The 14,060-nt window shown below is 41.0% G+C and overlaps 1 protein-coding gene across 2 annotated transcripts in view; it reads right to left on the bottom strand.

Moving 5' to 3' along the window:
* The window catches only part of KLHL29 (kelch like family member 29), a 405,611-nt gene that overhangs the window by 131,646 nt on the left and 259,905 nt on the right, over positions 1–14,060 (bottom strand). For both annotated transcript variants that reach the window (XM_037392581.1, XM_037392580.1), the window contains exons 4-5: positions 12,372–12,513; positions 11,068–11,610 (exon numbers count right to left, since the gene is read on the bottom strand). In XM_037392581.1, the coding sequence (XP_037248478.1) occupies positions 11,068–11,610; positions 12,372–12,513 (685 nt within the window). The remainder of the gene's footprint in view (positions 1–11,067; positions 11,611–12,371; positions 12,514–14,060) is intronic.

The raw sequence follows: 14,060 nt of genomic DNA on the forward strand, positions 1-14,060 counted from the left end.
TTCCTTATTATGATGTCTATTTTTACATATTCTGTTGTGCATCTAAGATTTTAAGTAAAAGTCTCTTCATCTGTTTTTGGGAGCTAGGTTGAAGGTTCAAAGTAGGTTCCTTGAACTCTCCTGGTTCTGAGTTCATGGCTGATAGGCAATTACCATACCCAGCCAAATGCTATCTCATTTTTCTTCCCTCCAAACTTGAAATATTAATTTCAGTGTCTTGGCATAGTTCCAGACTAAGTAATTATAATCTAGATCCAGACTGGGTAATTATAAATTATTTCCTTAAAGCCACCTCTCATTTCATTTGGATGCAATATGACTTCCCCTTTTTCTGTCATAAATATGCAGTGTGGTCCCACTCCACTCCAGGGCTGGCTAGCTCCCGCTGCAGTGTGAAGCTATCTTAAAAACACAACCTTGCTCTCAGTGAGCTCAAAGGCACAGGACACAGCCCATGTTACTAACTCAACAAATGCAAAAGGACTTTGTATTTTTAAATTAGGCTCTTTCTCTTAACTGCCTGTTAAAACATAATTTGATATTTAGAATTTGTTTTCTAAATATGTTAATGCATTATTTCCAGACACCTATATAGACCTTCAGTATATAAACAGCCCTTCTCTACTTACTTTAAAATACAAAAAGAAGACTCGGTCTCAGGAAATACCAATTCTTACTGGAATACTGAACCTAGCACTCCAACATCCAAGAATCTGGACAAAAATATCTGCCAAAATAATTTCCTGGCTTTAGTAAAATTCTTGATTGAGTTTACTCTTAAAGCCAAGAGGTGTTCTCAGCACCACTTTATCTCTATGAAAGAGAAGTAAAGCATCCCTGAGTGGTAACACTTAGATTCACTGCACATGGTTTGCCTATACGGCAGTTCTGAGAGAAAAAAAAAAAGAAAAAAAAGGTAAAGTAATGATGGCTTATCCAAAGGCATAAGTGGAACTTCCAGGGAAGGGCTGTAGAACTCATTTAAATTCTCATAAAAGAAAATCTTACTGGTGTGGGGTTTTAAGACGTTGACTGTTCTTGTAATGTACTCAGTTTCTACTGATGAGCAGATTTCACTGTCCCTGAATAGCTGATCCTTGGACAGGATGCCAAGTTTGCTTTTACCATTCTTGCAAGTAAAATACATGAAGAAACACGTTATTCTGGAGCTACAGGAAGATGAGCCTCTATTCTTGCTACATTTTTACAAATGAAAGGGAGAATCCTGTACTTCTTCAGAGTGCAAGGATTCCATACATACTGACAGTTAAATATCTGCATCTGTCTAAACCTGAAATCACTTCACTGATTCCTGCTGGAGGCACCTGCTATACATCTAGTGAAAGTTCTTCTGAAATGCTCCTGAAAAGTGTTTTTCTATTTGGATCCTCAATATGGCTTCCAAATCAGAGCTCTAACCATCCTACAGAAGTATAAAAAAAAGCCTCAAAGAAATGCACTGTTCATAAAACAGCACAGTTTGGCCATGATAGGAGTGTATCTAGCAGAGAAACACCTGAACCCCAGCAAATTCGGCCATCTAGAAAATTCACATCTGTAAAGAAGTCTGCACAGCATGCAGGAAAAGGCAAAGAGCATAATCTCCTATTTCCTAGGTTACAGGTAGTAGCAATCTACTAGCACTGCTCCTCCATCTGTTTTCCACAGGATAGTAGTGCTTTGTGCAAAACGATCCTTGACTTAAAGAACATCCACAGCTTGGGGATGCAAGGAACACTTCCCTCTTCATTCACAAGGAAAAGGTCACACAGAGGAGCTGGGCTTGATATTGGCTTTGGATCCTGTATAAATCAGTCAGACTGAGCAGGAGTGTCAGCCCCTATTTCTCTTAAGAACTCTTCCATTTTAGCCAGTTTTGTCTTTGAGGATCTTCCTCATCCTCATCCAAATACTTCAGTGTGCACATTGAGGGACAAACCACATTTTTACTTCCTCTGAAACATGTTCTCTTGAACCCTACATTCTTGGGGTTTTTTGATGTTGCAATGCCAATGAGCACTGAGCAAAATATAACGTATAAAGTCTTTAGATGAACCCTCCAATCTGTTTTAACTCCTTGGAAAGTATCACACAGTCACTGTGCAAACCTGACTAAGTATCTTGGCACCTTGTCTAGTCAAATGCTTCTGACTTAATTGTTGGTACACATAGGTGTATGTATATATTACTGTTTATACTCCTGGTCAAATACTTATCTTGAACCCCCTGATTTTTCAGCAGCTCAAGGATTTTTTTGATACACTGATAACCACGTACAACACTATATGCTGTGATTTTCTGAATTTAATGTGACTAAAGTTCATGCCATTTTTACTTGCACGTCTAGATGAAGCAAGTTTTTTCTATGAGTGATTATTCCTGCAAGTTTATGTACCTCCTTCCTAGTAATGATTTCATTACCTTATGATACTTTCCAGAATATCTAGGCTGGGAATCTAATGTAATGATTTGTACATATTAAGATGGATCTATATAAAAATATCTTCTTATCCTCACTTGGTACAACCAGAATCCTGAATATATGCATAACACAAAACAGACTGAATGCAAGAACCTTAACCAACGTACTGTGTGGAAAGAACTTAGCAGCATATCTTTGTGACAATGTACAGGAACACAACATACAGAAACAAGTATGGCCGTTGCTGGGAAGAATTTTCTTGCATCGCATCATTCAAACTGCTGCCCAAATTATATCCTACTTAATGAAAGAAAAACTAAAGAAAAGAATGCATTACTGCCAATGCTTGTGAACGTACAAAATGCAAATCATTCCTGTCCTCATTGTATGTAACCTGTGAACACAGAAGACATCTGAAACAAGCAGATTTGTGGGATGTTACACCCAAACTAGTTTACTGACAGTTATTCTTGCTTTTGCTTCAGCCAAAGTCCTTGCATGCACTTCAGCTATTTAAAGACAAACAGTTAATTTTTTAAAAAACATATTATGTCCACAAAATCACTCTGAAGATTCAAGGTGTTACGTAATCCCATGTTATTATTATTGATTGCAGCTCAAAGCCTAGCCTCGCCATGGGACAGCAGAGCTTATCATCAGCAATCTCAAGGCACAGCAGGGTAAAAGAAGTTGTTATTTGCAAATGTTTGTTTCACAGATCTGTTTAGATTTTTTTAGTCTAACATGGGACAGAATCGTTCTTGTTCTGAATGCAACAAGACAGAAATCATTCTTCCTTCAGAGTTCAGGCACTGCTCCATGGAGGACTGCTGATTACAAAACCAAAGCATTTCCACTTTCTTGTAGGGAAACCAAAAAACATCTGCAATTTAATAAATTCACTTGTCTGGAGATGGCCAGAGATCATAGAATAGACCATTTCGAGAACATTTATGTGCATACACAAATGCACAGTCTAGTTCCTGATGGACCCAGCTTGTTCAGTTTGGATTTAGCATGGAGTCCTCATTCTCTGCTGACTCTCTGTAGTAGCTATAACTTGACTGTCCATTTTTTAATTCGTAACTGCTAAAGAAGCGGAATTATCCTGCTGTGAAGAGGAAGAAATCTTAGTAGGAAATTCAAGGAAAGGCCAAACTTGTGAAGAGAACTGAACATTCAGAAAAGGTAGCTCTAAGGTGGCTCCAGGCACATGAGGACAGCATGAAAGGGACCAGGTATGTTTCCCATTGCATCCAAACGTTTGGGTGCAGACAAGGTTTGCATCCAAATATGTGTCAGAAGTTGAACAAGACACGAAGACCAAGGGAAGATAAGGTCAGAGAAATCAGAAATGAAACATAAGGAGTTCTGAAAGGAGATCAGAGACTCTGTGAGTGCTCTGGACAATTAATAACTTTCAGAACATCCAAATGCTCTGTTCCAGCTCTGTGCAAAGGATTTTTGGAACAGCATCTGGATGGATGGATAGGTGGCCTGCCTGGAAATTTGGGCTGTATTTACAAAGAGTTGCCACTTATGTATTCTGTGCCAAAATGGAGCCTAGATTTTGGTTATCATCCAGCCCCTGAGAAATTTTGCATTTTGTAAGTATAGTGTTGTGTGGATGGGAGAGAAAACAGTTATGCAACAGAACTCTGCTGCCTCTCAGACTTATTTTTAATGCATTTAGTGGCCACTGTCATGGACAAAACCATATTTGTAAAGAAACCACATTCTAAGGAAAGCATGTCTTAAACTTCAGCGTGGGAAGAAACTCAAGATGTCTTCAAATGTAACAGTGTGTAATTACCTAGGTGGATCTGCGAGTGATGACATAATATCACAGAGAAAAATCAAAGTTCTTCAGCTCTGTACTTTCAAGAACAGATGAACTACAGTTGCAAATCTGGTGCTTATTTAAAACAACAGGTATAAAAAAAAGCAGCATGGAACAGATGTTTTTTAAGAGCAGTTTCAGGGTGTGTTAACACATTTTGGCAACCTCACATTTATTTTATTTTTTTACAAAAATCCTCATAAAATATTGGTAGTGGTGGGAGGCTCCTGCTCCAGTTGAAACGTGGAAATCTCTAGTCACTGACGTACTGAGAGCTGTCAGTCAAAAGAGAATTCGATGACCTTCTTTACGCTGTACATTTAGCAAGCCATGTTCTAGGACTACTACAAGTCCTCTTCTACTCTTCAGTGCACTAAGTCACTCTCTGTCATGACCTGACCGATACTGGCATTAAAAGACAGGTCAGGAATTACTGAAAATATTCCATCTGGATGGAACACAAAAAGGTGAAATGTATTTCAGTCTCACTCAAGTGATGCCTTAGATATCCTCATCAACTTTGCAACTCCATTAAGATTATTCTAATGACAGAAGACTATAATTAATCTTGAATAAGATTTGATTTTAGAGGACCTGTTCAAGCAGTTTGCTGTAAGTTCATTACTGTGTATGAACATGCTAAAACATGAGTCGGCAGTGTGTCCTTGCGGGAAAGAAGGCTAATGATATCCTGGGCTGCATTAGGCAGAGTATTGCCAGCAGGTCAAGGGAGGTGATCCTTCCCCTCTACTCAGCACTGGTGAGGCCACTTAGAGTGCTGTGTCCAGTTCTGGGCTCCCAGTACAAGAGAGACATGGACATACTGGAGTGTCCAGCAAAGGGCCACAAAGATGATAAAGGGACTGGAGCACGCCTCCTATAAGGAAAGGCTGATACAGATGGAACCATTCAGCTTGGAGAAGAGAAACCTCAGAGGGATCTCATCAATGTGTATAAATATTTGAAGGGACAGTGCAAAGTGGAAGGAGTCAGGCTCTTTTTGGTGGTGACCAGTGACAGGACCAGAGGCAACAGGCTCAAACTGAAACACAGGAGGTTTCCTCTGAACATCAGGAAACAGGTTTTTACTGTGAGGGTGACTGAGCACTTGCCCAGAGAGGCTATGGAGTCTCCATCATTGGAAATACTCAGAAGTCATCTGGACGCGGTCCTGGGTGAACAGTTCTAGGTGGCCCTGCTTCAGCAGGGGGGCTGGACCAGAGAAACTCCAGAGAAACTTCCAACCTCAACCAATATGTGATTCTGTGAACTCCTATGTGTCATTACCAAGCTGAGCTTACAAATGATCACTAGTCATCTGTACCATTTAGGCTGCCCCAGAAAATCAAGACTATCTTAAGGAAAACACAGTAAGAAGCTTGTACAACGCTAACAGACTTCCATGCTAACCTAACCCTCCTACAAGAAATAGGAGATAGAATGAAGTGTTATTTCTATTGTAGACTTCTTTTCCCACAACTATATGCATACATATTCATATGTATCATAGAATCACAGAAACACAGAATGGTTTGGGTTCAAGGAACCTTAAGATCATCTAGTTACAACCCCCCAGATATGGGCAGGGACATCTTCCACTGGATCAGGCTGCCCAAAGCCCCATCCAACCTGGCCTTCAGCATTTCTAGGCATCCACAACTTCTCTGGGCATGTATATACATGTACACAAACATATTACATTTTTTTGTATAATTTTTAATCTGTAATTTTTATAAACTATCTGTTTATCAATCTACCCATCAATACCTATTGATATAAAAATAAGGGAGATTTTCCTAAGGTTACACAGGCCATATATTCTGGTGCAAGACAGAGAACTGAAAACTGGCCTTCTAGAGCCTGCATCCCACAATATCCTTTAATTAACGTTATTAGAATTCCAAACGCTAGGTTGCACTTTGAATTTAAACACTCCCCCACCACCCCCAGCATTCAGGTCTAGAACTAAGTACACTCACAGAATTGCAGGTCAAGCTGAAACCCCTTTGAAAATTCAGCCTTTTGTGAAGAAAAAGTTGATGGTTATTGACAAAATGTTGTAGTCTGCCTTGTTACTATTCATGATTAAGGAAAGTAAATATTGTCTGAGGTCTAATGAGAATTCCAATGCAATAAAGTCAAGTGTGAAGGGTGCAATCAATAAGTGATGATGCAACAGTATTCGTTTGTAGTTTTGTTATTGTTTAGTTCATGGTATTTGGTGATGCTTGAAAATGAAGTGTTAAGAAATTAGTCCTACAAGGATTAACATTCAGATTTTATTTCTGATACTGTTATGTTTCCACAGTCATTACATTCTGAACACTAATTAGCATCTGATTTCTTTTCCCACTAGTTAAGGACTGCAAACCAAAGAATTATAGAACAAAAATACTATGGAAACAAACGTCAATATTATCCATGAACATCCACAAATTAAAACCCATGATGTCCATGGCTAATTTTACACTGCAGGAGAAAGTGCTGCAATGAAGAACTGTATTTTCCTCATTTTTTGTGCTAGCAACTACACTTCAAAGTATATCAAATTCATGAAGAAAGTGCCTTTTCAAATGTATAACAGATCCCAGGATCCAAACTGGAATGTTTATGTCCTACATATCGCAGGGCTATCCACCAAGGGCTCAGTTTTGGATTTACTACAAGTCTCGGATATAAAGAAGCACATTGCCCTACGAAAAAGTCAAGGACTATATCTCAATTACTCAGTTATTTCTGCGAAGAAACCAATCTCTTCCAGTCCTTCATCAGACTGATTAATTTCTCTCCATTTGGGCTCACCAGGATTGGCAGGCACACAGACATCGGTCTCTGTCAGTGTGCCATGGCACGGGGTACCAGTACCTTGTGTCAAAAACCGAAGGGACGACTGCTGTCCCTCTGTCTTCTCTGCAGGCATGTTGTGCAGACGACAACTTGTGCTGGCACACCGTGCAGCCTGAAGATACTGAAATCATGCCTGAATATTATTCGCAACTCTGTATTTTCTGAAGAAGCCACTTAAAAAACTGGCTATGCAAAACTTCAGTGGATCTTCACTGAATATGTTCACAATGAACACCTTCATGGTTCTGAATATTCTGCTTTATTAATTGCCCTGGTATTTAATCTTTAGATTACAGAGCAAGACTTAGGACACGGAAAGAAAACAAGGGCTGATTCTGTTCTAAAATATTAGGTTACATATCTGTGTTAAGGTGACATGGCTTTTGAAGTCAGCTAGGAGTATTTGGCATAAATCCTATCCAAAGGGCAATCACAAGCCAAACCAGACAACTCTTGACACTGCTGTTGATCGTGTGTGGTGAAGGATCCCATGCATTTCATAAGGCAGCTCTACATTCTTCACACATTGCTAAGAGCAATAATTACATTGAAACATTATTTATGTCTCTCATAATGTGACTGCTTTATAAATTCACTAAGTAAATGGATCATGTAGCTAAACTTAACATTCATATTTAACATATTACAGAAGCAATAAAAAATCCCTTCACAAAATATAACCCATCCAGACTAATCCATGCAAAAAAGTATTTTCTTACAAGTAGTTTCAATGGAATTACTTAGGAATTAGCTGTGACACTGTAAAGAGAATGACACATCTGTTTTATATGAGTCTTGTTATCAAAATGTATTTTTTGCAGAGCCATGGAAATGACTCAGTCAAGTAAATGAGATCTCTTGACCTATTGCAAATGAGATTGCGTACTAGCAGTGCCTTTAACTTTTGTTAACGTATTTGTTTATTTTTGCTTAGAAACAGCCAAGTAAGAAACCTAGTTCCACATGAAGACAGCGTAATATGGCCCAAACAAGTACACAGCCTTGAAATGACATAAATTTCGGAAATAAAACATGACATTTCAAATCAGCTCCCTAATAAAGTCTAAAAATATAAGAAAGTCTATCATGCTAGCCAGCAAGAACTGCTCTTTCACTTAAGGGATAGTTGGGTAATTATTCAAACCTGCACAAGACTGGATTGTCAAGTGAAATAATAATACAGAGGATCTCAGGATAATGAGATAGATCTTAAGGCCATTAGCAGTGGCTCTTATTATAATACTGGCCAAGGTTCTCCAAGAAAGAGAGAGAATATTTAAATGAAACTTTTAGAGAACTAGTTTGAACTTGTGTATTTGAACAGCTTAGTACTGTCTCATAGTTTCCATTATTTCCTGAAGAAAAAGGTGCCTATCAAGTAAGACTGTGAAATCAGTCAGGCTTTAGAGACTGAAATCCCTGAGGGCAGAAATTAAAAAAAAAATAAAAAATTTGAAAATCAAGACAAATTGGAATCCATACAGTTTATACTAAGAATCTTATCCTAGCAAAGTTTAAAGGTCTGGTTAGACACCCAGTTGTCTTCATTTCCTGATTCTTTCTCTCTCATTCAAAACAACCAAACCCAACATGTATCTTCTTTAACTTTAGATTTGACAAGAAGAACTATAGCTTTAGACACAAGGACTTTTGAGTTTGGAAGTGGAGGAAGAGATTACTTTTTCTCTACAAAATAGGTCCTGCTTATGAGACATTTGTATATGCATGCTTTGTGATCTTGCATTTGTTTGTTTTTAACCACTACAGCAACAGGAATAACTCAATAGCTGATGGTCATAGACAAGCTAGCTAATCCCTGGGAAAACAGTTGTCTGGCTTGCAGTTTATAAGGGACAGTATGGCCAGTGTGTCAGCAGTTGTCACAGATTAGAAATACTGCTTGTTTTAATATTCTCCTTATGAGCTTCTCCTAGGGACAAAGGTTTCCAAATACCAGACCAGAGCTAGGTCTGACGTGCCTGGCATACTCTAGCGAGGAACCCTCCTCCTCACCTTAATGAACACCTCCTCGGCTGACTGCACTCAGTGGCACTTGGACAATTAAGACAGACTAGGGTTTAGAGCAGTTTAAGCAAGAATGCTGACTAAGACTTTGCAAATCAAACATTAAAAGACTTATTAAATATTTTATGATCTTTTTACTTAGGTTCTGATCTGAAGTTTACTTCATCTGCTAGCCAGAGATATGCTGAAGGTTAATTGATGGAAGAAGAGTAAATAACAGCTGATGCTGCTGGCCCTAAGTATGCAAGGCATTTAAGAGTATTCCTAACCTCAAGTGTGCAGTCACTGACGTGCTCATTTGTCTCACTAGGTTAGTGTCACTAGGGCTCAGATATGTGATCAAATTACCGCAGCGAAAGTGGTTTAAGCTTATGTGTTTTCCCTTGTATTGTGTATTTGCACGTCTCCAATGACACCAAGTAATCCTTTAAATTGTGTTAATTTGATCATGTATCCAAGTATCCAGTGCAGTAAATTGGGATAGGTGGCTATGAAAAGTGGAGATGACGCCTTTTAGAAGACAAATAGCTTCCATGGAGGAGAGAGACATTCAACAGAAGTACTACAGCTCAGTCTACCAGTATTAGAATATAAATCTCTCCCCTTTCTCCTTCTGTAACTTATAAACCTGACCTGACAAATGGCTTTTGTGGATTTTGATTTTTCTTAAAAGGGAAAGAATTAACAAAACTCTTACAAACCAATTGTTGGTCTATTTTTGGCTACCTGACTTGGCTGATGTCAGTTAAAGCCCATCTAGATCTTGAAGGAAAATTCAGAAGCTCACCATCCAGCAAGCATTCTCATCATATTTGGGGCTTGGAGTTGAAAATTTTAACGTGGTCCAAACATCTAGCTTTAGAAAAGTACTGTTGAGCTTGCGCCTGAACTCCTTTTTGAGAGACATTTGGTAAGGGTTTGCACATACCAAAGTACAATTTATGTAATGAGCAGGAAGAGTTATTGGACTAACCATTTTTAATAGAGATTCCTTGTCTTTAATACAGAGCTACACAATAGAACTTAATAGCTTGTGGCAAGTAAATAATTTACACATGGATTGTGCCTGAATACAAATGTATACATAAAATATCACAGACTTAATGAAGGTGCTGTTTTTTTAAAAATCAATGGAATTGATTTTGCTGATAGGTCTGCATTTATATTTCTGTAAGCTGCATTTCGCTTTACCTGCACATGTGGCACAGTCGTGATTTTTAAGGGAGGCAGGGAAAAGTCTGCAAATGAAATTAGAAACTAAATACACAGAGCGTAGGTATTTTTGAAGTGTCTAGGGTAAGGCACTCGGAAATAACACTCCAGTGTGACCCAATGGTGTGGCTCATTTACAAACTACTTATCAGAAAAGGTCAACCTCTCAGGAACACTCATGACTACTCAGGGTGTTTTGCAGCATTTGAGCCCAATGAAGCTGGTAATGAAGACTTTTCCCCTCAACAGTGAACATTTTGGGTTGTTCAGCTTCAGTCAGCAGAGTGATTTGCATTTGGCTTGGGCTCCTACCAGAGGGGGAAGAAGATAGCGGCTGAATGAGGAGGTTAGTGTTGTGACTACCGCACAACTGAAGCCAAAAGGAACGTGGTCGGATGGGAGCAGAGGTGTTTGTTTCAGAGAGGGAGGGCATGGGATGACGGCCCCGTTACCATTGGGAGCACCAGCTTGTCTGCCAGGCCCAGAAGCTGTTTTACACTACAAAATACGTCCACACCTCACCCCTCCTCTTTCTAATGCACTGCTTTTATCATTGCTAATTCATAAAAGCCACACATTAAAGAAAAGCGCGGAGACAGATGCCGGAGCTGGGCCAGCGGGCCCGAAGACAGCGGTGGGGGGCAGGGGGCCCACCGCTGTCCTCGGCCCCACCACCTGCCCCTGCCTGTACGCCCCGCGGGGCTGAGCCAGCCCGCCTTACCTTTGGGGTGCCAGGGGTCCGTGAACTCGTACTTCCCCACGCCGATAGTCCGCAGCATCTGCACCCCGTTGTTGTTGTCGGGGCCCCCCGTGGCACTGGGGGGCAGCGGGGCGGCCGCCTGCCCATTGGTGGCAGGCGCGCTGCTGGGCAGGGCCGCCGAGGGCAGGGCCGGTGGCGGTGGTGGCAGCATGGGGCAGGCCAGGTGGCCGTTGCCCACTGCCCCAGGGCCCGGGTGGGCCACCGGGCCCACGCCGCTCATGGAGGACATGCTGAGGGGCTGGCTGTTGGTGTACAAGGGCTGGCTCTGGAGGTTGACCACCATGTTGCTGAGGGGCTGGGAGGGCTGCGGCTGGAGCTGGTAGTGGGCCGGCATCAGCGGGAGCTGGGGGGTGACGTGCGGAGGGAGGGAGGGTGTGACGCCGATGATGGGGGCCTGGACGTTGGCGGCTGGGCTGAAGGTGGGCGGCTGCGTCATGCCATAGGAGTGCGTGATCAGGGCGGGCTGGCTGCCGGCCGCCACTGTGGTGACCCAGGGCGCAGCACCTGCGGCATGAAGGAAGGCAATCAATGGTGGTGGGGTTCAACACGGGGGAGACCAGAAAAAAAATAAACACCCCCAGCCTTCCCTGCCTGCACACCCGCCTCCATTACCAAATTGTGCTGACGAGCCCTTCTCCTCCGTGATATCTACAGCGGTTCAGGGCCTGGAACCATTCTCAGCCAGTAAGTGCATAAAACCGCTATGGTGATGCGAGTGCAATTGTTAAAAATACTCATCAGGTGACATGCGGCATGTTTGCGGCTTTATGTATTTTGCGCTTTATGCGGCTTAAGCACACGCTTCCAAGAAAATTAACCTCTTTCCCTGCCGTGCTTTCATGGCTCCCTGACAAACACTCTGTGTGTATAATAACGGTGCTCCAGCCACTACAAAGAGATTGTAATTAGGCGTCTGGCATAGTAGCACAATGTATGATATGTGTCTGGAAGCTGGAAATCATTTCAGGTAGTTCTGGACATAAAAGAGGTCTTAAAGTATTACAGAGTGCCTTTTCCTCTAGTGAAGGCAGGGAAGGAGAATAAAAACACCACTCTAATGAACTTGCAGGCATCTTAATACATTTATATTAGCCCCAGCACAGAAGAAACTTGAGGGGTCTTTACAATGAGAGAAAAAAACCTGCTAAAGAATAAAGACAGGGCTCACAATGAAGTCTAATTTACGGAGGTAAATGGAGATAGTGCATTGAATTTGCTTTGAATGATTTTCCCTTGTAGAATTACAAATAAGATTAGAAACATACCTGGGTTTTCATTCTCCCTCATCTGTTTAGATGGAGGCTCATCAGTGTCCCAGGGTGTGGACTGATTGATGGGTGTCTGTCCCCACCTGACGCTTGTTGCAAGTCCTTGAGGCTGATTTTCAGTCTTGGAAATGCAAGGCGTCTGCCAAAGAGAGAGAAAAATACAGAATAAAAATGTTTAGACTATTGGGAACAATTAAAGTTTCTCGCAGCTAATAGCTTACTTGTTTGTTTGTTTGTTACAGGCCAAGAAGATATCCTAAGATCTTTAAATATCGTTCTTCTCCAGGCTTGCATGGCAAGTCCATATAGAAAATACAATATATTTGAAAAAAATATACTTCTGGAAATTTAATAGATCAAGCTTAAAAAAAAAAATCCCCAACAAACTAGCATTTTCAGAAATAAGTTGCTTCTTTTACCTTGAAAATTAACATCCCCCCCCCCCCCCCCCCCGAGATATGGTAATATCCATTCAGTCACAGCTCACATAAAATGGGACAATCTTCTGTTTGCTCAGTCTGTTCCAAAAATAGTGAGTTTTGTTTAGCAGAAGACAGAACAAGAGAGACTTATTTACAACCACAGGACAAATTACTGTAGAACAGTAAAGAGAAGGCTTAGTATTTACTGTCTGTCAACCCTTAAAATTGAATGCCAATAAAAAAAAAAAAAAAAAAGAGCATAACAGTCATTGGCCACTAAAGTGAGTATGTTGGCAGTTCTTCAGAGATGTTAAAATAACTGTAAAGTAGGGGAAGGACTGGGGCTAAATAATCATCAAAGGGGATATGAACTGAAAGAGATTTCTTGATAAAGAAACTATCACATGTATTTAAATGCTAAGCCAGTCCCCCCCTTCGGTTTTAAGAGATCTTCCCAAACAACCATGCCTTTGCTGAGAAAAGGCCTGTAGAAAACAAGGGTGCTCCGACAGGTCTTGTTTATTTAACTCTGCAGTATATTTCATTGCTGGAAGATTAAAAGTTTTTTTGTTTTGTTTTTACTGATGTCAGAACCTCTAAACCAAGAAAACGGAACCAGCTGCTTATTGCTGAATGCGTATTGAGGGCTGAAGTCATAAAGAACAGGAGACCAGTCTGAGCGATTGCTTGTTTGCCTTACATCTGGGAAGTAATTTAGCTCTAAGATGGAAGTAAGGCAGCTCCATAAATGCCCTGGGTCACATAGTACCAATGAAATCTCTGTCAACACCAGCAGCATTTTTCCCCTATCACCAGTACCTCAATCACCCTATGAAAAGAAGTCGTTAGCAGACCCATTTATGACCTCTGCAAATAGATGCACACCTTCCCAAGCCCAACACTCATTTCTCCTGTCTTTACATCCATTGGAGGTGCCTGCTTCCTCCTGACCCTCCCTTCTCCTCCAGCAATACCCTAGTTAGCTCTTCTGCCCTGCTCCAATGCTCCCATCTTCATCCAAGCGCCTCTGACATCTCCTGTCACCCACTCCCTTTTCCACCCGAGCTTTATCCTCCTTGGGCTCTGGGAGTCAGGAATTCTGGGTGCAGACCTTGGTGGAAGATAGGGTTTTTGCTGTGCTGCTCTCTTTGCTTCCATAAGCCACATTGGGAATATTTTCCTTGCTAGAAATGCTATACTTCATTAAATGCAATGTTCAGAGGGAAATGTGATTCTTAGTGTCTTTTTCTATGGAATCTTTAAG

Source organism: Falco rusticolus, chromosome 6, assembly GCF_015220075.1.
Source record: "Falco rusticolus isolate bFalRus1 chromosome 6, bFalRus1.pri, whole genome shotgun sequence".
Taxonomy (NCBI): Eukaryota; Metazoa; Chordata; class Aves; order Falconiformes; family Falconidae; genus Falco; species Falco rusticolus.